Genomic DNA, 25,010 nt, shown 5'->3' on the forward strand with positions numbered 1-25,010 from the left:
TTCCAGCTTGCATATCTCCTGAGATAGTTCAAGGGTCACAGGATTAGGTCATACTTTCTCCAAAGGTACCCATTGGCTCTGAAGTCTCAAGAGCCCAGTGTTGCACTGTGTTCAGTTTCACTGAGCTTTTTATCTCCCTGCAGATCTCCATCTGGAGGGGCTCACACACAATCAAAGCAGCAGAGAATCCAAGGCACACAGAATAAGAAAGGATTAGAGGAAATTCCCTGGCTGTCCAGTTAGGACTCGGTGCTTTTACTGCCGTCGGCCTGGGTTTCGATCCCTGGTCGGGGAACTAAGATCCCGCAAGCGGTGCGGCAAGAGGAAGGAAGGAAGGGAGGAAGGAAGGAAGGAGGGAGGGAGGGAGGGAAGGAAGGAAGGATTAGAGAGGAAATTGTCTCACCATTAAGGGAAGCTGCTCTAGAAGCCTTGAGGATTCTGTGTGACCCAATGTGGAGAAGATGGCCTTTAGTCATTAAAACCATGGAATTGAGGCAAGGGAAAACATGCATTAAAAATAATAATGCTAACATTTAATTTATTATTTTTTTTATTAGTATGAGCCAAGGAAAGAAGCTCAAAGACCCAGAAATTACAATGAAGGCATTACGATCTTTCTATCAAGAAGTTTAATGACAGGCAGAAGCCTGGACACGCAACTCCCCCGGACCCCAGCGTCTGGGGCTTTAATTTGTTGCAGGAGATTCTCTGTTCTCTCAATGGCTTTCTTTCTTTAGTCACACGGAAGTGTTGCGAGGCAAGGGCTGTGTCATTCTTCTGTGTCGCTAGTGCTAGTGCTTGACACACAGTCGTGGCCTCTCAACCTGAAAGAACTTTTTAGGTCCACGAACTGTCAACGATGCCAATTCAAAGACGCAGGCACAGAGGCGACGAAAGAGCAGAGTAGCGGCGCGGAGGATTCTGGGCGCCGTGGTCCCCGCCGGCTGCGCAGGCGCACTGCCGTCCGCGGCCTCCCGGCCGCCGACGCCATTGCTGGAAGAGTTCCCGCACTGCTCTGCGAGCGCCCTGTCCTCAGGCGGCCGCCAGGTACTCGTCGACCCGGGCGACCGGCCGGGGCCCCGCCGCCCCTCCCTCGGCGCTCGGCGCTCGGCGCTCGCCTCCTGGCGGCGTCCGGGGCGGGGCCGCTCCCGGCGGAGCCCCAGACCCCGAGCTGACCCGCCCACCCCAGAGGGGCCTGGGGCCGACGTCCCTCAGAAGGCTGCGGCCTGGCAGCGCTGCGTCGGGGGGCCGGGCAGGGTGGGCGCGCCACTGGACCTTCCCCTCTTCCCGGGGCCGCGCCTGCACTGAGGGAGGAGAAGGGCGGTGCGGGAAGCAGGCGAGCTGCAGGAGGGAGAACTTCCATCCTGGGCTCTGCACCCGAGCGGAGGGACTGGGGTTCGATAGCGGCGCTCTGACCGGTGCCCCCCTCTCCTGCCTTTGGGAAATGGAGGCAGCCTTTCCTGCCGGCTCAGCTTCCAAATATGCAACACAGTTTGGGGAGTTTGGGTTTTTTTTTAGGATTTTGGGCTGAACCGCGCGGCTTGCAGGACCTCAGCTCCCCAACCAGGGAATCCAACCCCGGCCAGGGCAGTGAAAGCTCCCAGTCCGAACCACTGGACCGCCAGGGAATTCCCGCAACACAGTATTGTTAACTCTAGTCGCCGTGCTGTGCATTATAGTCCCAGGACTGGCTTATTTTATACCTGGAAGTTTGTACCTTTTGACCACCTTCACCCATTTTCCCACCTCCTCCCAGCCACCAGTCTGTCTCTGTGAGTCTCGGATGTTTTGTTTTTAGGTTCCACATATAAGTGAGATTGCACGTTATTTCTGTGACTTGCTTCACCTAGCATAATGCCCTCAAGGTCCACCCATGTTGTCACAAACGGCAGGATTTCCTCCTTTTTTGTGGCTAATATTCCACTGTGGGCACATGCCGCTTTTTGTTTATGCATTCGTGCATCAGTGGACACTTAGGCGGCTTCCACGTCTTGGCTGTTGTAAATGATGCTGCAGTAACAGGGGGTGCAGATACCTTTGTGAGTTAGTGTTTTCTATTCCTTCGGATAAATGCCCAGAAGTGGAATTGCTGGAAAATATGGTGGTTATATTTTTAATTTTTGGAGTAATCTCCATACTGTTTTCCATAATGACTGCACCAGTTTACATTCCCACCAGTGGTGCAAAGTGTCCCCTTTGCTCCATGTTTTTGCCAACACTTGTTATGTCTTGTCTTTTTGATAATAGCCATACTGACAGGTGTGAGGTGATATCTCATTGTGGTTTTGATTTTCATTTCCCTGATGATTAGTGATGTTGAGCACCTGTTCATGTACCTGTTAGCCATCTGTATGTACTCTTTGGAAAAATATCTATTCATCCCTGCCCATTTTTTACATCAGATTGTTTGCTTTTTTGCTGTTGAGTTGTATGAGTTCTTTTTATGTTTTGGGTATTAACCCCTTATCAGATATATGAGTTGCAAATATTTTCTCCTGTTCCATAGGTTGTCTTTTCATTTTCTGGACTTCCCTTTGCTGTGCAGAAGCTTTAGTTTGATGTAGTCCCACTTGTTTATTTTTGCTTCTGGTGCCTGAGAAGTCATCGCCAAGATGGATATCAGGGAGTTTACTGCCTATGTTTTCTTCTAGGAGTTTTATGGTTTCAGACCTTATATTCAATTACTTAATCCATTTGGAGTTAATCTTCGTGTATGGTGTAAGTTAGGGGTCCAGTTTCATTCTTTTGCAGGTTGCTGTCCAGTTTCCCCAACATCATTTATTGAAGAGACAGTTCTTTCCCCATTGTATTCTTGGCTCCTTTGTTGTAAATTAATTGTAAATTTATGTGTGGGTTTATTTCTGTACTCTATTCTGTTCTATTGATCTGTGTCTTCTTTTTCCAATACCATACTGTTTTGATTACTCTAGCTTTGTAATATAGTTCGAAATCAGGAAGCATGATGCCTCCAGCCTTGTTCTTATTTCTCAGGATTACTTTGACAATTTGGGGTCTTTTGTGGTTCTATACAAATTTTAGAATTACTTGTTCTACTTCTGTGAAAAATGCCTTGCAAATTTTGATCATACTGGTTCAAATTTGTAGATTGCTTTGAGTAGTATGGACATTTTAACAACATTAGTTCTTCGAATCTATGAGCATGGAATATCTTTCCACTTAATGTCTTTAAGTTTTCAATGTATACCAGCCAGTCACTTCCGTGGTTAAATTTATTCCTAGGTATTTTATTCTTTTTTTAAGCATTTGTAAATGAGATTGATTTCTTAATTTCTCTCTGTGATAGTTCATTATTAGTGTATAGAAGCACAGCAGATTTTGTATATTGATTTTATATCCTCCAACTTTACTGCGTTTGTTCACTAATTCCTACAGTTTTTGGCAGGATCTGTTAGGGGGTCCTATATATAAAATCATGTCATCTGCAAATAGTGACAATTTTAATTCTTCCTTTCTGATTTGGTTGTATTTTATTTCTTTTTCTTGCCTAATTGCTCTGTCTAGAACTTCCAATAATATGTGGGCTTCCCATAACATATATTATGTTGAGGTACATATCCTCTGTACCCACTTTGTTGAGAGTTTTTATCATAAATGATGTTGAATTTTGTCAAATGCTTTTTCTACCCCTGTTGAGAGGATCATATTATTCTTATCCTGCATGGTGTTAATGTGGTGTGTCACATTTGTTGATTTGCAGATGTTGAACCATCCTTGCATCCCTGAAATAGATCCCACTTGATCATGGTACATGATCCTTTTAATGCATTGTTGAATTCAGTTTGCTAATATTTTTTGAGGATTTTTGTGTCAGTGTTTATCAAGGATATTGGCCTATAATTTTCTTTTCTTGTAGTACCCTTGCTTGGTTTTGGTATCAGGGTAATGCTGGCTTCATAAAATGAGTTTGGAAGTGTTCTCTTCTATTTTTTGGAAGAGTTTGAGCAGGATTGGTATTTTTTAAACATTTGGTAGAATTCACCAGTGAAGCCATATGGTCCTGGACTTTTGTTCATTGGGAGAGTTTTGATTACTGATTCAGTCTCCTTACTAGTAATCAGTCTGTTAGGTTTTCTATTTCTTCATGATTCAGGCTTGGTAGGTTGTCTGTTTCTAGGAATTTATCCATTTCTTCTAGGTTGTCCAATTTATTGGAATAATCTATTTTAGATCAGTGTGTCTTAAACTTCAATGTGTGCATATGAATCACCTAGAGATCTTAACAAAAGGCTGATTCTGATTCGGTAGTTTCTGGAGTTGGGCCTAAGGTCTTGCATGTGTCACAAGCTCTCTGGTGGTGTTGATGCCGCTGGTCTTTATACTTTTGAACACAAAGCTCTTGGATGTGGATTCTTTTTTTCTTTTTTTCCCACTGGGCCGGATGTGGATTCTTAATGGAGGCAAATTGTACATATAAGGCAGGGACAGATTCAGCATAATTCGGCCTAGATTCCTTTGGGCCCCAAAAGCTCTACTGGGTAGTGAGAATGTCAAACTGTCTAAGAAACTCTTATTAAAGAGTAGAATTTCACAAGATTTGGAAAGCTCATTTCTCACTGTGCCACTTCCCTTTTATATGCCTTGCAGCATCATTCTGCAACCATGCACTTGTTAAGAGAATGTTTACTAACCTCAGGCTCTTGTTTTCAAACCAAACTCAGCATCAGCAAGGCCATATCTTTAACCAAAGACAGAAGGCAGAATCAATGCCTGGGGTATCTGAACAAGATCTCTGCCACCCTGTTTCTCCACAGTGTAAAGCCTTTATTAGGCATATAACTATTTTCAGTATAAAAGAACTACTGCTCAGTGCTTTGTGCATTGGATTCCACTTTCTCTTATATCATTATTGTTATCCCTACTTCCTTTCTATTTGGGGTTGCCTGATATAGAAAGGATAGATAAAGAGCTATTTGAATATGAGATTGAGAGAGGCATGTACAAGACTTCTAATATCTTTTAAGTTTGGAGTTGTGGTGTTCTCTTTACATGGAGCAGAGGCCTGTGGAAGTTTTAGTGAGTTCACTCTTCCAAGGAAGGACGGGAAGAAAGAGATTACTGGATTATTCCACTGTTAGAGGAGGCGGTGATTGTGGCAAGGGAAGATGGAATTGTTTTTCCCAGCAAGTTGAAGTAGTGGGGCAGGCGTGGCCTGGAACTAGACTGATCTGGGACCCTACACAGCTTGGGTAAAATATCAGTAGTCTAGTTTTCCTAAGCCTCAGCTTCCTCACCGGTGGAATGGGAATTAGTTTCCATTGGGTGACGTGACGGTCAAGTGAGAAAGTAGTTTCAAAGTTCCTTGTAAAATGTCTGATCTGCCAACTGTAACTACATTTCGTGGTATTAAAATCTTAAGCTCTACACTGGTAAGAATCATATTTCCTCGCCGATCGCGCAGGTTAATCTTGTGTTCTTTAGCAAGGTCATACTTATTTGTAATGTCAACGTTTCAACTTGGTAAGTCTGAGATTTCCAAGGCAGGATTGCTTTTCATGGCTTATTTCTCTTTCTTAGATATGTCTTTGCAGGACTCCACTCTTTCCAGAGAGGGGAGCCCAGAGGAAGAGATTATGGCTGCTGTGGTTTTTTCAGTTGGACCTCTGGTAAGTTGGGGTTTCCTCTGCTTCTGACCTGTTGTCCTGCTTTGAGAGCACGACTACTTTTCCTGAAGTCGTGTGACTTGACCTCACCCACACTCCCTTTGGTAACTGAATCAAGTTGTTTGATCCATGAAAATTTGGTTCATCATAGTAAAGCTTGTAATCTATAGGAAGATTCACTATGCATATTGAAACAAGTATCAGACACGTAATCTTGCAGAAAAAATCTGTGCTATCTTTAGATATGATAGGCAGTCTGGAAAATTTACTTATGACATTAACTTTGTATTGTTCCCAGGAAATTTCAGTTATTTATGGGGTAGTAGAATGGAATATTTTCCAATTGGAAAATTTTGTTTAGGAAATTTTGAACAAAACAATACATGTGCATACATACACACACCCTTAATTCACAGGGACCATTCCCCTTGTGTCCACTCTTAGTGTTCTCCTCTTTTCTACCCATTAAGAAGTGATCAAGCTTAATAGATGACATGGAGAGAAAGAAGATGTTTAAGACACAGTGCTTGACTGTAGGGTGCTTACAGTCTCACTGAGGTAAGGCATACAAAAGAAATAGTTACATAATTTATTTAGGTGAATGATAGTTACTGAGCAGTATGATAAAGCTGATGAGTGCTTTTGTAAGGAAAGAAATGGGATATTAGTATGGGCTGAATCAGTTATGGAAAGCTCATGAGGATGGTTAGATTTAAGCTGGTACCCAATTACAAGTGGGATTTAAATTGTTGTAAATTATTTGTGAGGGTACTTCAGGTGAGAAGGCAAGGCTCTGAGGCAGAGAACAGTGAGTGAGCCAGTGATTCAAGATGGAAATTTGTGAAAGATAGGACTGGAATTTAGATAATTAAGCTGAATCTTTTCATGTTTCCCTGAAGACATTTAAGTGTATATATGTATGTGTGTGTGGATGTGTTTGAGGTGGGTATTAATGTGATTAAAGCTGTGTTTTAGAAGTGACTTTTTGAAATAGGAGATTCAGAAGAAAGGTAGTACCAACAAATATAATTTGTTACAGAAATTATCCATAATAACTTGTAGTAGTGATCTTCTATTTTTTGTAGCAAGAATATAAAACATGTAAATAGTTCTTAAGACATACCCTTGGAAAGATAAATGAAAGCCAAAATGTTTCACTTTATCAGTAGATCTAAAGTATTTGTCTAGTATAGGCCAGATCAAACACATCTCTAATTATCAGAGGTTGAGGTTCACATCATCCTTAATTTTTTGGAAGCTGAATATTTGTACTTTTTTAAAAAATTAACATTTATTTTTGGCTGCGTCGGGTCTTCGTTGCTGTGCATGAGCCTTCTGTAGTTGCAGCGAGTGGGGGCTACTCTTCGTTGTGGTGCGCGGGCTTCTCATTGCAGTGGCTTCTCTTGTTGCGGAGCACCGGCTCTAAGCCCGCGGGCTTCAGTAGTTGTGGCTTGCGGGCTCTAGAGCGAAGGCTCAGTAGTTGTGGCGCACCGGCTTAGTTGCTCCGCGGTATGTGGGATCTTCCCAGACCAGGGCTCGAACCCGTGTTCCCTGCATTGCAGGTGGATTCTTTTTTTTTTTTTTTTTTTTTTTTTTGCGGTATGCGGGCCTCTCACTGTTGTGGCCTCTCCCGTTGCGGAGCACAGGCTCCGGACGCACAGGCTCAGCGGCCATGGCTCACGGGTCTAGCCGCTCCGCAGCATGTGGGATCTTCCCGGACCGGGGCATGAACCCGTGTCCCCTGCATCAGCAGGCGGACTCTCAACCACTGCACCACCAGGGAAGTCCCCTGAATATTTGTACTTTTTAAGGTAAGAACTTGAAAGGGAAGAACTAAGATAACATTTTTCTCAATGAAATTTAATAGTTCTGTTACCCATAACTTTTAAAAATCTAAAATCAGTAAGTACTACTAGAAGATATAGTAAAATTTCATTTCATTTATGAAATCAGGTCTTTATAGGCATATAGTGTCTAATATTTGGAAGAAAGCAATGTTGTGAGAGGTCCCTGAAATATTCTCTGAAAGAGTACTGAGACAGGCCCCCCCCAACCCCCAGACATGATCTTTCAGTTGTAGAAAACAGATGGTGTTAGTAGGTTTTGAATGTTATTCTTGAGCAAGATAGATTATTTCTGAGAAACAGATTTCATCCTCATAGGAAAAAGAATTATGTAGCATCTAAGACCCCTTATTATAAGTTTATTTTTGTTTTGATAGGTTATTTGTTAAAAGTCCCCTTTAAAAATTATTCAGTTGTATCTTTCTCAGTCTTATGTGTGTCATTGTCTCAAATGAGGTGAAAGAAGATTATGTTTGGATGTTGCTATGGGACCTTAATTTCATCCCTGAATAATACAGTAAAAGAGGTGATCTCATATACACCGCATCCACAGGGGACTGGTGGTGCTTGCTGAGACTCTGTTGTAGGTAATAGGCAGCCTGTCACTGAGTGATCTTATCCTGTATCCCCTTAGAGTCCTGAAGTTCCCCAGCCAAATGAAGATCTTCACCTTCAGGCAGAAGAACAAGAATTGGTAAAGGTAATACTTGGCATTGTATCTAAGGGGAATGAAGAGACGGCATCTCTTTTACTGCACTAATTCTTAATGTTCCAGCACATTGCAAGTTCACCATAAGAACCATCTGGCTCGTTAGGTGTGGTAACCCCAGGGCTGATAGCGTCATTTTGACAGATTTTATTTCTCTCAGTGGTAGCAGCCCTAATTTGACAGATGGTCACATTATAATTCCTAATGATAAAGTATCCTGTATCACATACTTCAATTCTTGCTTGCAGAGCCTCAAGGTAGCCAGAGGTGAGAGCTGAGGGCCTTCTTAGATTTTTCCTGGGGCTTAGCTCCAGATGGGAAAAGAAAACAAACGCAGTAAGTTCATTATAATTTGAGTTATGTGTGAAGTGATTAACAATATTAACAGTTTATGAACTGTCATTATCTCTCACATTAGCCATGTTTTATTGTTAGTAGAATTATATAAAACATGCTTCACAAACTTTGAGGTCCTAATAAATAAAAAGATTTAAACCATTTGATAAGCATACATATCTGTATGGCAGAAAAACACTCCAGAGGAAATCTGTTTCTTCCGATACAGAGCATACCTTAGCCAAATACAGTCTAACTTGAGACCTTTGCCCGATTAGTCAGCTAAGTAGGGTTCTTAATTTACCAGATCATAGAGTATAGTGCTTATGAGTTTGAATTTTGGAACCAAACTGCCTGGATTTGAATCGAGACTTTGTGTCTTCTGTGAACTTAGGCAAGGCACCTAACCTCTCGATGCCTCACTTTCCTTATCTGTAAATAGCAGCTTCCTTATTGTGAGGATTCAATCATTACATTAAAAGCCTTCGTATCAGTACCTGACAAATAATATGAACCATACTTACACAAAAGTAGAGAGAGTAGTTTGATGAATCCCATTGAACCTTCAACACTTAACACCCATGGCAATCATATTTCATCTGTAATACTACCCTCCCTCACTGGTTTTATTGAAGCAAATCCAAGACATTATATAATCTCATCTATAAATATTTCATTATATATCTATAACAGATTTTTTTAGTTTTAAGTATAATACCATAATTACAGCTAAAAATGAACAGCCTTAATATTATCACATATTAATTTGGTATTTGTTTCCCCAGTTGAGTCATATTAGCTGATATTGTCTCTTAGGTCACTTTTAATCTAGAGGTTTCCCCCTCCCTCTTTTTTTCCCTTTGTAATCATTTATTGAAGAAACCAAGTCATTTGTATTTTAGAGCTGTGATGTCCAGTACAGGAGCCACTAGCCACATGTGGCTGTTGAGTACCTGAAATGTGACTAGTTCAAGTTGAGAGGTACTGTTAACTTAAAATACACATCATATTTCAAAGACTTAATACAAAAAATAATGTAAATTATCTCATTAATAATTTTTACATTGATTGCATGTTGAAATTATATTTTGTACATATTAGACTAACTAAAATATATTATTAAAACTAATTTCACCTGTTTCTTTTTATTTTTAATGTGACTACTAGAAAATTTAAAATTCCATTTGTGACTTGCATTATATTTGTTGGACAGCATTGATTTAGAATTTGTCACAATATGGATTTTATTTATTGCATACCCATGGGTTTTTTTTAACATGCACTTCTGTCTCCTGTATTTCCTTTATATTGTTAGTTAAATCTAGAGGCTTGATCAGATTTTGATTTTTTAAAAATTTTTTGGCATTGGCATTTCATATTTCTGGTATCTACTACCAGAAGCTACATAATGCCTAGTTGAAGCCTCTTTGGTGTGTTAGCAGCCACTGATAATCCTTTAATTCATTAGAGGTATCAAAATGGTGATATTCTAATTTTTTCATTCCATGTTCACATATTAGCTGGAGTACTTCCATAAAGAGAAACCTCCCCTCATAGACCATCTGATTACATTTTATTACTGTGCAAACTATATGTATTTTGCATAGGAAAAGAAGGGCAAAGGGTTAATTCTTTCTCTTTATTTACCAGTTTCCAGGCATTCTCCAAAGATGATCAATGAGTATCCTTAGAGTTTTATAGCGAAATCATAATTTTAAATGTATTAGATATTTTTGAAGCCCACTACAGTTATTGTTCTTATGGATGTTCAAATTGTCCCATCTTTGGCCAGTGAGAGCCTCTTGAAGTTGTCTCACAAGTCTCAGACATGATCCTAGTACTAGTCTTTGATAGTTTTCTTGCTTTTTTTAATTTTTTTTATTTTTTGCGGTATGCGGACCTCTCACTGCTGTGGCCTCTCCCGTTGCGGAGCACAGGCTCCGGACGCGCAGGCTCAGCGGCCATGGCTCACTGGCCCAGCCGCTCCATGGCATGTGGGATCTTCCCGGACCGGGGCACAAACCCGTGTCCCCTGCATCGGCAGGCGGACTCTCAACCACTGCGCCACCAGGGAAGCCCCCTTGCTTTTTATTTTGACAGAAAGTTCCAAGCCCTGGTTTCTTGTAGCAGAAAGTAATCTGTAGGGGCCACGGTCTAGACTGCATAATGGTACCTTTTTGGTTATTGTTTCTAAACCTATTGAGTGGCCGGAGATAGGAAGTATGTGGCCTGTTTTCCTGAAAATACTTCATGAGTTTATACCGATATTTCCCATGCAATATTGGATTGTACATAATCTCATTGATATTACATTTATATCTTCTTTCTCCCATGTCTAATTTATTAGTTCTCAATGATATCAATACTGATTTGCTTTATCCAACACTACACACGCAACAGTTACAAAATAACATTTCCATCACTGCCACCAACAATAATGATTAGTTACTGAAAATGTGTTGTTTAGTTTTTTACAGTTCTTTTTCTCCTCAGGATATATCTCACAAGAGATATACAGAAAAATTACTATGTTTTAAAGATACTCAAAATAGTTCCTCTCTGATGAATGTGTATGCTACCAGCTGGTTTCATTTTACTTTTAATATTTAGAAATTGCTTTTTTATTTAGTTTTTCTTTTATAATAATATATTTACATGGTTCAAAATTCAAATCTAAAAAACAATAAATATTCAAGGGAATCTAGCTTCTATTCCAGTCCTCTTCACTCTGTTTCCCTCTTCCTCCAATAGATAACCAACCATTAAAACAATTTTATGGCTTATCCTTTGATTTTTTTACAAGCATATATACATATATTTTATATCCTGACCAGAGAAGCTCCCCAAAGTCCCACAATTTCTTATTTTTCTTTCTCAGATAGATAGCTTATAATATTCTATATCTACAATCTGAATGATAAACTGTGTCTTTTATTAAGCCATATTTTATAGAATAGAACTGAAAAAGAGTTGATATTATACATAAGGCAGGATTTTGAGGGAGGAAAGATGATTTGGCTGGAAACTACTAGTTTTCTAGTTTTCTTCCCCAGTTTTGTATGTATTAATCTGCCTAATAGGTCTAACTGTACAGTCCCTGAGTGATCTCTGTATTTATTTTAGGAATCAGTGACATTTAAAGATGTGGCTATAGACTTCACATTGGAAGAGTGGAGGTTGATGGACCCTACACAGAGGAAACTGCACAAGGATGTGATGCTAGAGAATTATAGGAATCTTGTCTCCTTGGGTAAGGGTAACCTCCAGGTTTATGTATCTGCCCACTGGGCCAGGTTTACTGAAGATACAGACCCTCTAAAGTACTTAACTGAATTTTGGGCTAGAATTTAAGCGTTAAAATCTCATAATCTTAGGGGCATATTGTTGGGAATTATGCTGTCTTTTGCTCTTAACTCAGTGGTTCGCCCATTGTAGAGTAAGAAATACATATTTCTTTGGAATCTTGGAGATTATTGACAGTCCCTCCTTTTAAGACTGTTTTTTGTAGTCACTTCCATAAGACTTATCAGTGTCTCTAGAAAGAAAGGAACAAATATGTCTATTTTCTTTCTAAACTGAGGTTATCCCCAAACCTGGGATCATGTTGAGCTTCTTTGAGGTACCTTTGTAATTCTCTACAACACTGCTGTACAGTAGAGTGTTCTCCTGTGATGGGAATGTTTTGTATTTGTGCTTTCCAGTGTAGCAGGCTCTACACTGTGGCTGTTGAGAATTTGAAATCTGGCTAGTCCAACTGAAGAACTGAATTTTAAATTTTATACAATTTTAACTAACTTAAATTCAGAATTAAATATCCGTAGGTGGCTATTGTCAGCTGCATTGGACAGTGCACCCCTAAAACTTCTTGTGGTAACCACTCTGCACAGAAGATCAGGAGCTGAGACTGAATTTGGCCCTAGTTCTTGCTCACAGGCACAATCAAATCCTATTCATTTTTCTCTGAACAGGGCTTGCAGTTTCCAAACCAGACATGATATCTCATTTGGAGGATGGAAAAGGACCATGGGTGGTAGTGAGAGAAACTTCAAAAACCCGCTATTCAGGTGAGTTAATAAGAACCAGGAGGATGGGATTTCTTTGAAGTCAGTAGGTCATGGATGGAGCAGAACATCTGAAATATTTTGGGAGTTATCTTTGCTCAAAGCTATCTCAAAGGAAAGGATTCTCCCCCTCTCTTCCTCTCTTCCTACACCTCCCTTCCTCCCTCCCTCCTGCCTTCCCTCCCTCTCTCCCTCTGTTAACCTCTCCTTTTCCCTCTCCTGCCATCTCTGCCCTCTACTTCTAGTTCCCATCACATCCTACTTTACTTTCTTGGGAACATGATTTTCATAATTGTTCCTTCCTTCAAACATGCATAAAATATCCCTTTCAGTCTGTCTTCTCCATTTAACCTTACACTTTTCTCATTTGTTTAACCATTATTTGATATCTCTTCCTTCATTAACTTTCCTGAAAGTGCTTTCTTAAGGATCACCACTGATTTCTTTTAAGCTAAACCCATTGACTAATTATTTAACTTTCTTCACTTGCATGCCTGCTGAAACTTCAGAGGAACCCTCCTACTGTCCTCCAGAATCTTCACTAATTGAGAATACAAACAGTAAATCAGTTGAGAATCAAAATATAGTATTTATCTATTTAACCAATATCTATTAATATTAAACAATCAATATTTAATACTTATCTGTATACTGTGAACTGAGTTAAGTACTATGTCTACAGCAGTAAGATGGACCAGGTCCCTTCTCTCATGAAGATTAAATTTTGAGAAATAGATAATTGACAAGTAAATAAACAAAAGCACACTAAATAATGGTCATAATAACTTAGCCATGAGGATATGAAAGAGTAACTTGGATGGCGATGAGGGTGCCTCCTTCAGATAGTGTGGTCGGGGAAGGCTTCTGAGGAGGTGACACTTGAAGAGTCAGAAGAAGCCAGCCAAGGCAAGAGGAGAAGAAGAGCATTCCAGGCAGCAGAACGTAATGTACTGAGTTCTAGAAATCTGAGGAAGCTGCCTGACTGAAGCATAAGGAGAGGGAGACTGGTACAGAATAAGATAGTCAGACAGGAGACTGCCTATTCAGGACTCTGTGGACCATGGTAAGGAGAGTGGATTTTAATCAAAGTGAGTGTGAAAGCACTGAAAGGTTTTAATCAAGGATCTTTGGGAAATAACCCTGTTCATGGAAATTGAACTTAAGGGCATAAAGCAGGTAATAGTAAAGGGGTAGTTAAAATAGCCTAGGCAGGGATGTCCCCGGAGGTGCAGTGGTTAAGAGTCCACCTGCCAATACAGGGGACACGGGTTCAAGCCCTGGTCCAGGAAGATCCCACATGCCGTGGAGCAACTAAGCCTGTGAGCCACAACTACTGAGCCATGTGCCACAACTACTGAAGCCTGCACGCCTAGAGCCTGTGCTCCACAACAAGAGAAGCCACCACAATGAGAAGCCCGCACACCGCAACGAAGAGTGGCCCCCACTCACTGCAACTAGAGAAAGCCCACGCCACAACAAAGACCCAACACAGCCAAAAAACATTCTTTAATTAAAAAAATAGTCTAGGCAAGAGACTACAGTAACTTTGATTAGAGTGATGGTGGAGATGGAAAGGAATAATGGATTCTAGATCATTTGCATATTTATTTTATTGTGATGCCATCCATAACTTGCACATGTGTTACATATATTATTTTTATATCTCAGATATTATATATGTATTTTTAGAGAGTGAGTGAAAGGTAGACATTGGAGACAGTTTCGATGGCTCTCTAGAGAAAGCCCCCCTCCATATGAAGAGGGAAGGAGAAATGGGGCAGTGGCTGGAAGAAAGAAGAAATAAAAGAAAACTTTTATTTTTGAGATGGAAGCTTTTCTGACATGCTTAAGTGCTGGTAGGAATGATGTTCCAGTGGAGAGGGAGAAATTGATGTTGCAAGACAAAGGTAGGGTCACTGGAGAACTAAAGTGTCTGAGAAAGTGAAAAGGGATAAAATCACGAATGGAAAAGGAGAGATTTACCCTTGATAGGCAGGGAGGCCACCTCTTCTGCAGTAACACTAGGCAGGATGGAGAAGATGGGAGCAGATATAGGTCAACTGGTGGTGAGAAGATTGAGACATCCTATGATGATAGCTTCTTTATTCTCAATAAAATACAAAGCAAGGCCATCAGCTTACAGTGAGGACAAGAAAGAGTTGTGAGGGACTTCCCTGGTGGCACAGTGGATAAGACACTACGTTCCCAATGCAGGGGGCCCGGGTTCGATCCCTGGTCAGGGAACTAGAGCCCACATGCATGCCGCAACTAAGACCCAGTGCAACCAAATAAATAAATAAATATTTAAAAAAGAAAAAGAAAAAAGAAAAGAGTTGTGAGAGAGAAGAAGTTAGAAATTTCATGGAATTCACTGGGGAAACCATGTTGGCCTAAAGCTTTTATTGAGGAAGGTGTTTAATTACAGTTTCTATTACTTTTGTAGTTGTAGGACTATTCATATTTCCTATTTCTTTTTGTTTCAGTTTAATAAGTTGTGTTTGTCTAGGAATTGATCTACTTAATATAAAATTTAAATTTAGGGGCATACTATCCTCTGTTTATCTTTTAAATGACTATATGGATCTGAAGGGATGTCTCCTTTTTCATTCCTGATACTAAATTTTTTGTCTTCTCTCTTTTATCTTAATCAGTCTTGCTAGGATTTATCAATCTTATTTGGCTTTTAAAAAATAATTTTTAATCCTTGCTACTGTGTCTTTGATTTCTGTTTCATTACTTTCTTCTCTTTCATTATTTTTACCTTCTTAGGGTTTAATTTGCTGATCTTTTCTAACTTCTTGAGTTGGATACTTATTGATTTTAGCCGTTCTTTTTTGCTAATGTATTTAAGGCTATCAAGACTGCCATACTTTTTTTTTTTTTTTTTTGCGGTATGCAGGCCTCTCACAGTTGTGGCCTCTCCCATTGCGGAGCACAGGCTCCGGACATGCAGGCTCAGCGGCCCTGGCTCACAGGCCTAGCCGCTCCACAGCATGTGGGATCTTCCCGGACCGGGGCACGAACCCGTGTCCCCTGCATCGGCAGGAGGACTCTCAACCACTGCGCCACCAGGGAAGCCCTGCCATACTTTTTTTATGTAACACCTTCATAATTATTGAGTTCAAAGTATTTGCTCATTTCCATTGTGATGTCTTTGGCCCTCAGGTTATTTGGAGGTATTTTCCTTAATTTTGTACGATATGGGGATTTTCTAATAACCTTGTTGTTTTAAGTTCTACCGTGGTCAGAAAACATTCTCTGTATGATTTCATTCTTTGCAGGTTTCTTGAAATTTGCTTTGCCACCTGACCAATTTTTGTAAATATTCTGTGTGCACTTGGAAAAATGTGTGGTATATAGGTACTGAGTGCTGTTCTAGATATGTCAGGTTTGTTAATTATGTTGCTGAAGTCTATCTTCTTGCTGATTGTCAGCTTATTCTATCAGTTACTGAGAAATATTTTTTTAAGTCTCCCACTGTGAGTACAGATCTGTCTGTGTCTTAGTTTTTTAATTTTTGCTTTATGTATTTTGAAGCTGTGTTCTTAGGTAAAAACAAAGTTAGAATTGTTATATCTTTCTGGTAAATTGGATATTTTATCATTATGAAGTGTCTTCTTTATCTTTGTTAATTGTTTTTGCCTTAAAGTCTATTTTGCCTGATACTAATATTATTATAGCATCATTCTTTTTATTGTATATGTGATATATCTTTTTTTATCTGCTTACTGTCATCTTTTATGTATCTTTGTATTTTATTTCTCTTATAATTGCATTTTGTTAATTTTTATTTTAACTAATCCGACAATGTGTTTCTTCTGGAGTTTTTAATCCATTTTGTACATAATACAATTATATAATGTTTAAATCTACCCTCTAACTGTGAGAGTATCTTGCCTTTTCTATATTCATTTTCTTCCCATTCATGCCTTCCTTTTGATTTATCATCTTTTATTTTTCTATTCCCCTTGTAATCAGTTGGTAATTATAAATTTTTAAGTTATTTGTTTAGTGGTTACAGATTTTCCCAAACAGTACAAGAATCTTGAACAGCTTATTCAGTTTAACCTCAATTATACATTATTGAAGTTATGTATTTTAATTCTATATATGTCAAATCTCATTATTAATTTGTATGCAGTCAATATTCATTCAGATTTACCGATGTTTCCCTTCTCTTTCTCTTCATTCTTTTCTTCATTTCTGAACTTTTACCTAGGATTATTTTTCTTCTACTTAAAGAATGCCCTTTAATATTCTCCTTTATTCAGATCTGCTGGTGTTATATTCTCTCCGTTTTTCTTTTTGCCTAAAAAAAATTCCTGTCACCTTAATTGAATTGGACATTTAAATGAGCTGGGTTTTAGTCCTTGGGTTCTAGAGTTTTCTTTTTTGGTGACCCTGAATTGAAATCTTTGTCTAGCCCTGTGAATCCATTGAAAGTTCTACTTACCTTGAGTTTTAAAGTCATAAAGCCATTTTACTAACCACAGAAGATTTTGGTTCAATTTTTTAAAAACATTTAGATATGATTACCTGGAAATAAATTAGAAACTTTAAGAAGTTTAAAAGTGTTTTAAAAAGTAAAATATTAAGTTCACATATACAAACAAATTGTTAGACCACCACCCCCAGTATAATTGTTTAAGAAAATTTTGAAACTGTCAGAAATGTTCTAAAGTCCCGTAAAAAGGTTGCAAAACTACCCTTGATAATAGTAATTATCACTATTTGTAATATTCACAACTGTATTAATTTTGACTACCTTGTTCAACCTACTTTCTGAAAACTCAAAGTGTCTTCTTCCACAAATGTTCTATAAAAAGTTACATATAGAAAAGGATATTTTTTAAAAGGAATGTGTGTGTGTATATATATATATATATATATATATATGTAAATGTATAACTGAATCACTTTGCTGTACAGCAGTAATTAACAACATTGTAAATCAACTATACTTCAATATAAATAAATAAATTTTGTTAAATAAAAAATAATTTACTAAATCAAAAGAAAAAAAAAGGTACATATAAAGACTTGAAAAAGCTATTCTGACAGGGAAATTTGAGAAAGCCTTCACAAAAAAGCTACTGAACAGGGCTTCCCTGGTGGCGCAGTGGTTAAGTATCCGCCTGCCAAAGCAGGGGACACGGGTTCAAGCCTTGGTCCTGGAAGATCCCATATGCCACAGAACAACTAAGCCTGTGCACCACAACTACTGAGCCTGCGCTCTAGAGTCCGTGAGCCACAACTGTTGAGCCCACATGCCACAACTACTGAAACCCATGCACCCAGAGCCCATGCTCCACAACAAGAGAAGCCACCACAGTGAGAAGCCTGCAAACTGCAACAAAGAGTAGCTCCCACTCGCCGCAACTAGAGAAAACCCGTGCACAGCAGCAAAGACCCAATGCAGCCAAAAATAAATTAAATAAAATAAATTTTTAAAAAATAGTGAACAAATAATGAGAACAAGTAGAAAGTATTATTTAGGGTGAATGTCTGGTTTGTGGAGTAAGTGGAAAGCAAGGAAGTAGTTACAATTTAGGAAGAATGCTCTCTAAAGAATTTGACTCTAAAACGAATGAGAAAAGGAGGAAATATTTGAGAAACTTGGATTGTAGAAGGGTTACCACAAATGAATTTTTTTTAATAGGATAAAAACTCCTTGAATTTACTGCTTTGGTTCTTTGCTCAATCAGCCTTCCTTAACGCAATCTCCTCCTTCCTAGAAAAAAGGGCAATTTGCAAGCAGTTAAAAACATATATTCATTATCAATTCAAGCTTCCCTTCTGTTTTCCTGTTTAGCGTGATGTCCTCAATCTAGGAAATAGGAGTCATTTGATTTCTCTCTTTTTTCCTCCCAGAGTTGGAGACTAAACCTACAACCAAGAATGCTATACCAACAGAGAATATTTCTGAAGAATGTTTATCACAGGAGACCATAGTAGAGAAACTCATAGAGAATGGTCTATGGGACACCAAAATGGGAGGATTATGGAAATGGAGTGACAGGATATTGAGATTGCAAGATAGTCAAGAAAGTCATTTGAGTCAAAGAATAGTTAAACACAAGAAAATTCCCACTCTTCAAAAAGGCTTTAGATTTGGATCTGTTCTTTTTCCAGAACCAGGAGTTATCACAGAAGAGCCCCACAGCAAATACCAAACACATGAGGAAAATTTTACAGAGAATTTAGATTTGATTACAGATACCCATCTGGGGAAGAAAATGTGCAAGGATACAGAAGGCAACAAAGTCATAAGCCCTGCTTCAGAACTCACTTTAGAGAAAAAAAACAATAATAAAGAAAAACCCTATAAATGTAGTACATGTGAAAAGGCCTTCCGTTATAGGTCATTACTCATTCAACATCAGAGAACTCACACTAAAGAAAAACCTTATGAATGTAATGAATGTGGGAAAATGTTCAGCCAGCCTTCATATCTTAGTCAACATAAAAAAATTCACACTGGAGAAAAGCCCTATAAATGTAATGAATGTGGAAAGGCCTTCATTGCTTCTTCATCCCTCATGGTGCATCAGAGAATTCATACTAAGGAGAAACCTTATCAGTGCAATGTTTGTGGAAAATCTTTCAGCCAGTGTGCCCGCCTTAATCAACACCAGAGAATTCAAACTGGAGAGAAGCCCTATAAATGTAGTGAATGTGGGAAAGCTTTTGGTGATAAATCAAAACTTGCAAGACATCAGGAAACTCACAATGGAGAAAAACCCTACAAATGTAATGAATGTGGGAAAGCCTTTAGGAATAAGTCATATCTTAGTGTACATCAGAAGACCCATACTGAAGAGAAACCATATAAATGCATTGAGTGTGGGAAATCTTTCAAGAATACCACAATCTTTAATGTTCATCAGAGAATTCATACTGGAGAGAAACCCTTTAGATGTAATGAGTGTGGAAAAGCCTATAGAAGTAATTCAAGCCTTATTGTACATATAAGAACCCATACTGGGGAAAAACCCTATGAATGTAATGAATGTGGGAAAGCATTCAATCGTATAGCAAATTTCACGGAACATCAGAGGATTCATACAGGAGAAAAACCCTATAAATGTAACGAATGTGGGAAAGCATTCATCAATTATTCGTGCCTTACTGTACACCACAGAATGCATACAGGAGAGAAACCTTATAAATGTAATGAATGTGGAAAGGCCTTCATGCGTTCTTCATCTCTAATTATACATCAGCGAATTCATACTGAGGAGAAACCTTATCTCTGTAATGAATGTGGGGAATCTTTCAGAATAAAATCACACTTAACTGTACATCAGAGGATTCATACTGGAGAGAAACCATATAAATGTACTGACTGTGAGAGGGCATTTACCAAGATGGTAAATCTCAAGGAGCACCAGAAAATTCATACTGGTGTGAAACCCTACAACTGCTATGATTGTGGAAAATCCTTCAGAACTAAGTCATACCTTATTGTACATCAAAGGACCCATACTGGAGAAAAACCATATAAGTGTAATGAATGTGAGAAAGCTTTCACTAATACATCACAGCTTACTGTGCATCAAAGAAGGCATACTGGAGAAAAACCCTATAAATGTAATGAGTGTGGGAAGGTTTTCACAAGTAACTCAGGCTTTAATACCCACCAAAGGACACATACCGGGGAGAAACCATTTAAATGTAATGACTGTGGCAAAGCATTTAGCCAGATGGTACACGTCACAGAACATCAGAAAATCCATAGTGGAGAGAAACCCTATAAATGCGATGTCTGTGGAAAAGCCTTCAGGAGAGGTTCATACCTTACAGTGCATTGGAGAACACATACTGGAGAAAAGCCCTATACATGTAAGGAATGTGGGAAAGGTTGTATTACTCTATCACAGCTAACTCTACATCAGAGAATTCATACTGGGGAGAGGCCCTATAGATGTGAAGAATGTGGAAAAGCCTTCAGAACGAACTCAGACTTCACTGTACATCTGAGGATGCACACTGGAGAAAAACCCTATAAATGTAGTGAGTGTGGAAAAGCCTTTAGGAGTAGCTCAAGCCTTACTGTACATCAAAGAATACATCAGAAAGAAGCTCAATTAATATAGAGGACAGAAAATTATCATCCAGATATGACAAGAATCTTATAAACTGTATATTTTATGAATGTGGGAAAATGTTCAGGAGCAATTTGCCAGAAAGTACACACTTCATAAATACAAGAATGTAGAAAAGCAATTGGTCATATTAAATCTTAGAAGTTATAAGAAAATTCATAATAAAAAGGGCAAATGAAAGCCTTCATCCAAATTTCATATTTTATTCATTTAACAAATTATCTTCGAGGAATTGCCTATTTTTTTGCTGATTTTCTTATTGGTTTATATTTCTTATAAATCTGGAGGTGCCCTTAATATATTTGAGATATTAATCATTTGACATATGTGTTGCAAATGTTTTTCTTCGTATTTGTCTTTGTACTTTTTTATGTAGTAAAAGATTTTTAAGTCTTTAATTTTTCATAGTAAAATATTTACATCTTTTCCTTTTTATATTCTTTATTTACTCTTTTAGCAATCCCCAGGTTATATATAGTCTCCTAAATTTGTTTCTAATATTCTGATAATTTTATTTTTTACATTGAAGTTTTAATCCATCTGGACTAGATGGCTCTTCATAGAAGAACAACTCCAAATGCATTAACCTATGAAAATATTATGAACCTAAATAAACAATACTCAGGGAAACGCAAATTGAAACAACGAATGATATGTTACTTCCACTTCATGGAGTTGGCAAAAATTAAGAGATCTTTTGCTAGTGGAGTTTGGCAAACCATATACTCTTACCAAATGGTTATATCAACTTATATTTCCACCAGCAATCCAGCGGTATATATTTTTTTTAATTCTTAAGTAAAATTTTAAAAGCACTTTGACCCAGCAGTCTCACTTTTGGGGAATCTGCCCCACAGAAATAATAGCATCAGTGCAAAAGCATATGTATAAATAAGGATGTTTATTAAAGTATTGTTTGTAGAGGCAAAGAAGAAACCCAACTGGAGACAAAGTGAATGCCAATTAATAGGGGAATGGGTGAATAAATTGTGATATAGCCATACCATGGAAAAGTATGAGAGTAATTTTTAAAATGAGTTATAGCTACACTAGTTGACTTCAAGGTATTTCCACAATTTTTTGATAAGTAATTGCTTTATTACAGAGATGTATATATACAAGATTTCATTTTTGTTAAAGTAATGGTTACATGCATTTATGTATGCATATATGTGTGCATGTGATTAGATGAGCATAGAAACAAGTATGGAAGAATATACATCAGGCTGTTAATATTGGTTACCTTGAAGGGAGGGAGAAGAGGAGAAGCAGTGATATAAGTGGGGGGGGGGAAACTAGGAAAATAGAAAAATGTAAATGCAGTATGTATGGTATGAAACTATGTATTTGTGTGAACTTTTGATAGCCATGAATGAAGGGACAGTCTCCAAAAAGTTAATGACAGTTGTTTTAGATTTGTTGCAGAATCCAGTGTTTTTTGTTTGTTTTACCTCTCTCTGCTTTTCTGTATTTCTCAGTTTTTCTTTCCAATGAGCATGTAATATTTATATAAACATGAAAAATCTATTTTTCTTGTGAAGCTAATTTACTAGACACCTGTGATAGCCCAGGAATTACCCTAGGTGCTGGATATACCTTGGCAGGGCAGGAGTGGTCATGGATCTAAGAGCATGGAAATTGGTCTTGGTACCACCTAGATTCCAAAGAAGTTATCCAGCACTTCAGGACCCCCCCCACACCCTCTCAGTTTCATTTGGAGGAGGTAATAGAAATTTCAGGTAGATGAAAAACATATCCGAGAATATCTGGAAATTGTGTCCAGGTTATAGACCAGAAGACTTGCAAGCTTCAGAGACAAGTTCCACTTTCAACATGGCACCAAAGGAAAGATCACAATGGTGTAAAGGTCTGTGTACAGCCCTGCAGAACACTGTGTGATGGAGTATAGAGAGGGAAACAGCCAAGAACTCCAAAGTCCATGTATAAAAGCTTGGAAGTTCTGGAAATACTAAGAGAGTCCTGGAGTCAAAATGGGAACCCAGAGGCTGTGACCCTGGTACTGGAAGGCCCTAAGAGACCATGGACCTAACATCTGAAAAGGACAAGGCATGTAGAGCTACACTTCAGTGGAGACTGAAGGAAAGGATATCAAATACTCCTCCCACAATGCTAGGATAAGTCTTTAATATTGGGAAGGGGATATTGGGTGACTGATGTGAGCTGTCTCCCATTTTAAAATGAATAATTTGACATTGTGGTTGAAATGACTATTTCTGATTGAATTATAATAGTGAAATTTATTAACTATTACCAGGAGATGTGTCTACTTTGGACAAAATGTACCACTTTCTGATTGGAAAGTTTAAGGGTCTGACCTTGAAATACTATCCTTGAGAAACTCTATTGTCAAACAGTCTACATGACTTGATGTCAACTTTTTTGGCTGCTCGTATCTACCTTCAAACCCTCACCACACATAAACCCCGTCTCCCTTCCCTGCCTTAGAAGGTAGAAGAGGAGTAAGGTCAGCAGGTTCAAGTGACATAAGAACTGAAAGGTGTCCATCAGGTTAGGGGATGGAGATGATACAGGGCACCTTTACTAGAGCAGTTTCCATGAACTGCTAAGGTGCCAAAGCCTGGTTCCAGTGTGTAGTGGTATCTCACTATAGGTTTAATTTCATTTCCTTACTCTCTACTGATGTTGAGTCCCCTTTTAGGTGTTTATTGGCTTTTGGAATATCCTCTTTTGAGAAGTGCCTGTTCAAGACTTTTGCCCATTTTTATTGATAACTCTTTCTGTTTATTTTTAGGATTCTTTATGTATTCTGGATACAAGGTATTTTTTAGATATTTGTATTACAAATATCTACTCATCAGCATCTTGCCTTTTCACTCTCTAAATGTTGTCTTTTGATGGACAGAAGTCTTTAACTTTGATGAATAATTCAACAATCTTTTCTTTTATGATTACTGCTTTTTTGTGCCTAGTTTAAGAAATCTTTTCCTAACCCAAAGTCATAGAATATTTTCCTACATTTACTTCTGCATAGCTACTGTTTTACTTTTAAGTTTTAGGCTACAATCCGTCTGATATTTTTATATGGTGTGGAGTAGAGGTCAATTTAATATTTTCCATGCAAATACACAATTTATTCAACATCATTTGTTGAAAAGACCATCTTTTCCCCTCCCCCTTGGGTACCCTTGTGATAAGTCAGATAGTCAGATTATGTGAGGGGGTCTATTTCTAGATTATCTATTCTGACTCATTGTTCTGTTGAATACCAAATATTTTTAGTGAAAACAGGTTGATAGTAAATCTTGGCATCTGGTGGTATATGTCTTCTAATTTTGTTCTTCTTATTCAAAATTGTCACTGTAATTCTGTGTCCTTGGCATTTTCATATGCATTTTAGAATGATTATTTTTTCAGTTACTCCACCATAAAAAGTAGGGATTTCAATGGATATTACATCACATATATAGATTAATTTTGGAAGAATGGGTACCTTAGCAATATTGAGACATCCAATCTATGAGCAGGCCATACCTTTTCATTTATACACATCTTTTAATTTTAGTAATTTTTGTATTTTTTCAATAAAATTTTGAATATTTTGTAAGGTTATTATATATTTGATGTTTTGGTGATTCTGTAAAGGCTATTATCTTAATTTCATTTTCTGACTTTTGCTAATATATATAATACATAACTATATATAATATATTAAATATATAATATGTAATAAGTAATGATATATATAATAGATTTTTTTAAACTGACCTTATATCCAGTGACCTTCCTAAAATTCACTTGTTAATTATAATAGTTTGTTCATTCTTTCGGACTTTCTACGTACACAATATGTCACCTGTGATAAAGTAAAATCTTTCTTACCTCACCCTTTCCAATATTTATGCCATTTTTTTCTTGCTTTATTGCACTGGCTAGGACCTTCAAAAGTAAAGATTGTAGGCATCCTTGCCTTTTTCCCAGAATTTAAAGGAAAATCCTAAACATTCCATTAGAAATGATATGAGGTATAAATTTGTAGATAATCTCTATCAGATTAAGGAAATTCTCCTCAAATCCTAGTTTGCTGAGATTTCTTATTATGGACAGGTATTGAATTTCATCAGATACGTAGTTTGTAGCTATTGAGATGACCGTATGGTTGTTCTCATCCTGTTAATGTGGTTGAATTATGCGGATTGATTTTTTTATTTTAAAAATTGTGGTAAAATACACATAACATAAAATTTACCATCTGAACCTTTTTTTTTTTTTTTTTTTTTTTTTGCGGTACGTGGGCCTCTCACTGTTGTGGCATCTCCCGTTGCGGAGCACAGGCTCCAGACGCGCAGGCTCAG

At 38.1% G+C, this 25,010-nt stretch overlaps 1 protein-coding gene across 2 annotated transcripts; it reads left to right on the top strand.

Moving 5' to 3' along the window:
- The first annotated feature begins 972 nt into the window (after positions 1–972).
- On the top strand, positions 973–20,962 carry ZNF624 (zinc finger protein 624). Of its 2 annotated transcripts, XM_059997639.1 has the most exons (6): positions 973–1,047; positions 5,536–5,624; positions 8,100–8,165; positions 11,634–11,760; positions 12,479–12,574; positions 18,443–20,962. In XM_059997639.1, exons 2-6 carry the CDS (start codon positions 5,538–5,540, stop codon positions 20,665–20,667), a joined length of 2,601 nt encoding a protein of 866 aa, XP_059853622.1. In that variant the 5' UTR covers positions 973–1,047; positions 5,536–5,537; the 3' UTR covers positions 20,668–20,962. The 2 variants fall into 2 exon arrangements, with proteins under 2 accessions (XP_059853622.1, XP_069396243.1); XM_069540142.1 differs by lacking the exons at positions 973–1,047; positions 5,536–5,624; positions 8,100–8,165 and adding an exon at positions 8,469–8,510.
- Positions 20,963–25,010: the final 4,048 nt, after the last annotated feature.

The sequence above is a fragment of the Delphinus delphis genome, chromosome 19, assembly GCF_949987515.2.
Source record: "Delphinus delphis chromosome 19, mDelDel1.2, whole genome shotgun sequence".
NCBI lineage: Eukaryota > Metazoa > Chordata > Mammalia > Artiodactyla > Delphinidae > Delphinus > Delphinus delphis.

Coding starts and splice junctions, on each gene's coding strand:
- ZNF624 (XM_059997639.1), top strand. CDS start 5,538: ATGTCTTTGCAGGACTCCACTCTTTCCAGAGAGGGGAGCCCAGAGGAA. Junction 8,166..11,633: donor AAGAACAAGAATTGGTAAAG/GTAATACTTGGC, acceptor TATTTATTTTAG/GAATCAGTGACATTTAAAGA. Junction 11,761..12,478: donor TAGGAATCTTGTCTCCTTGG/GTAAGGGTAACC, acceptor TTCTCTGAACAG/GGCTTGCAGTTTCCAAACCA.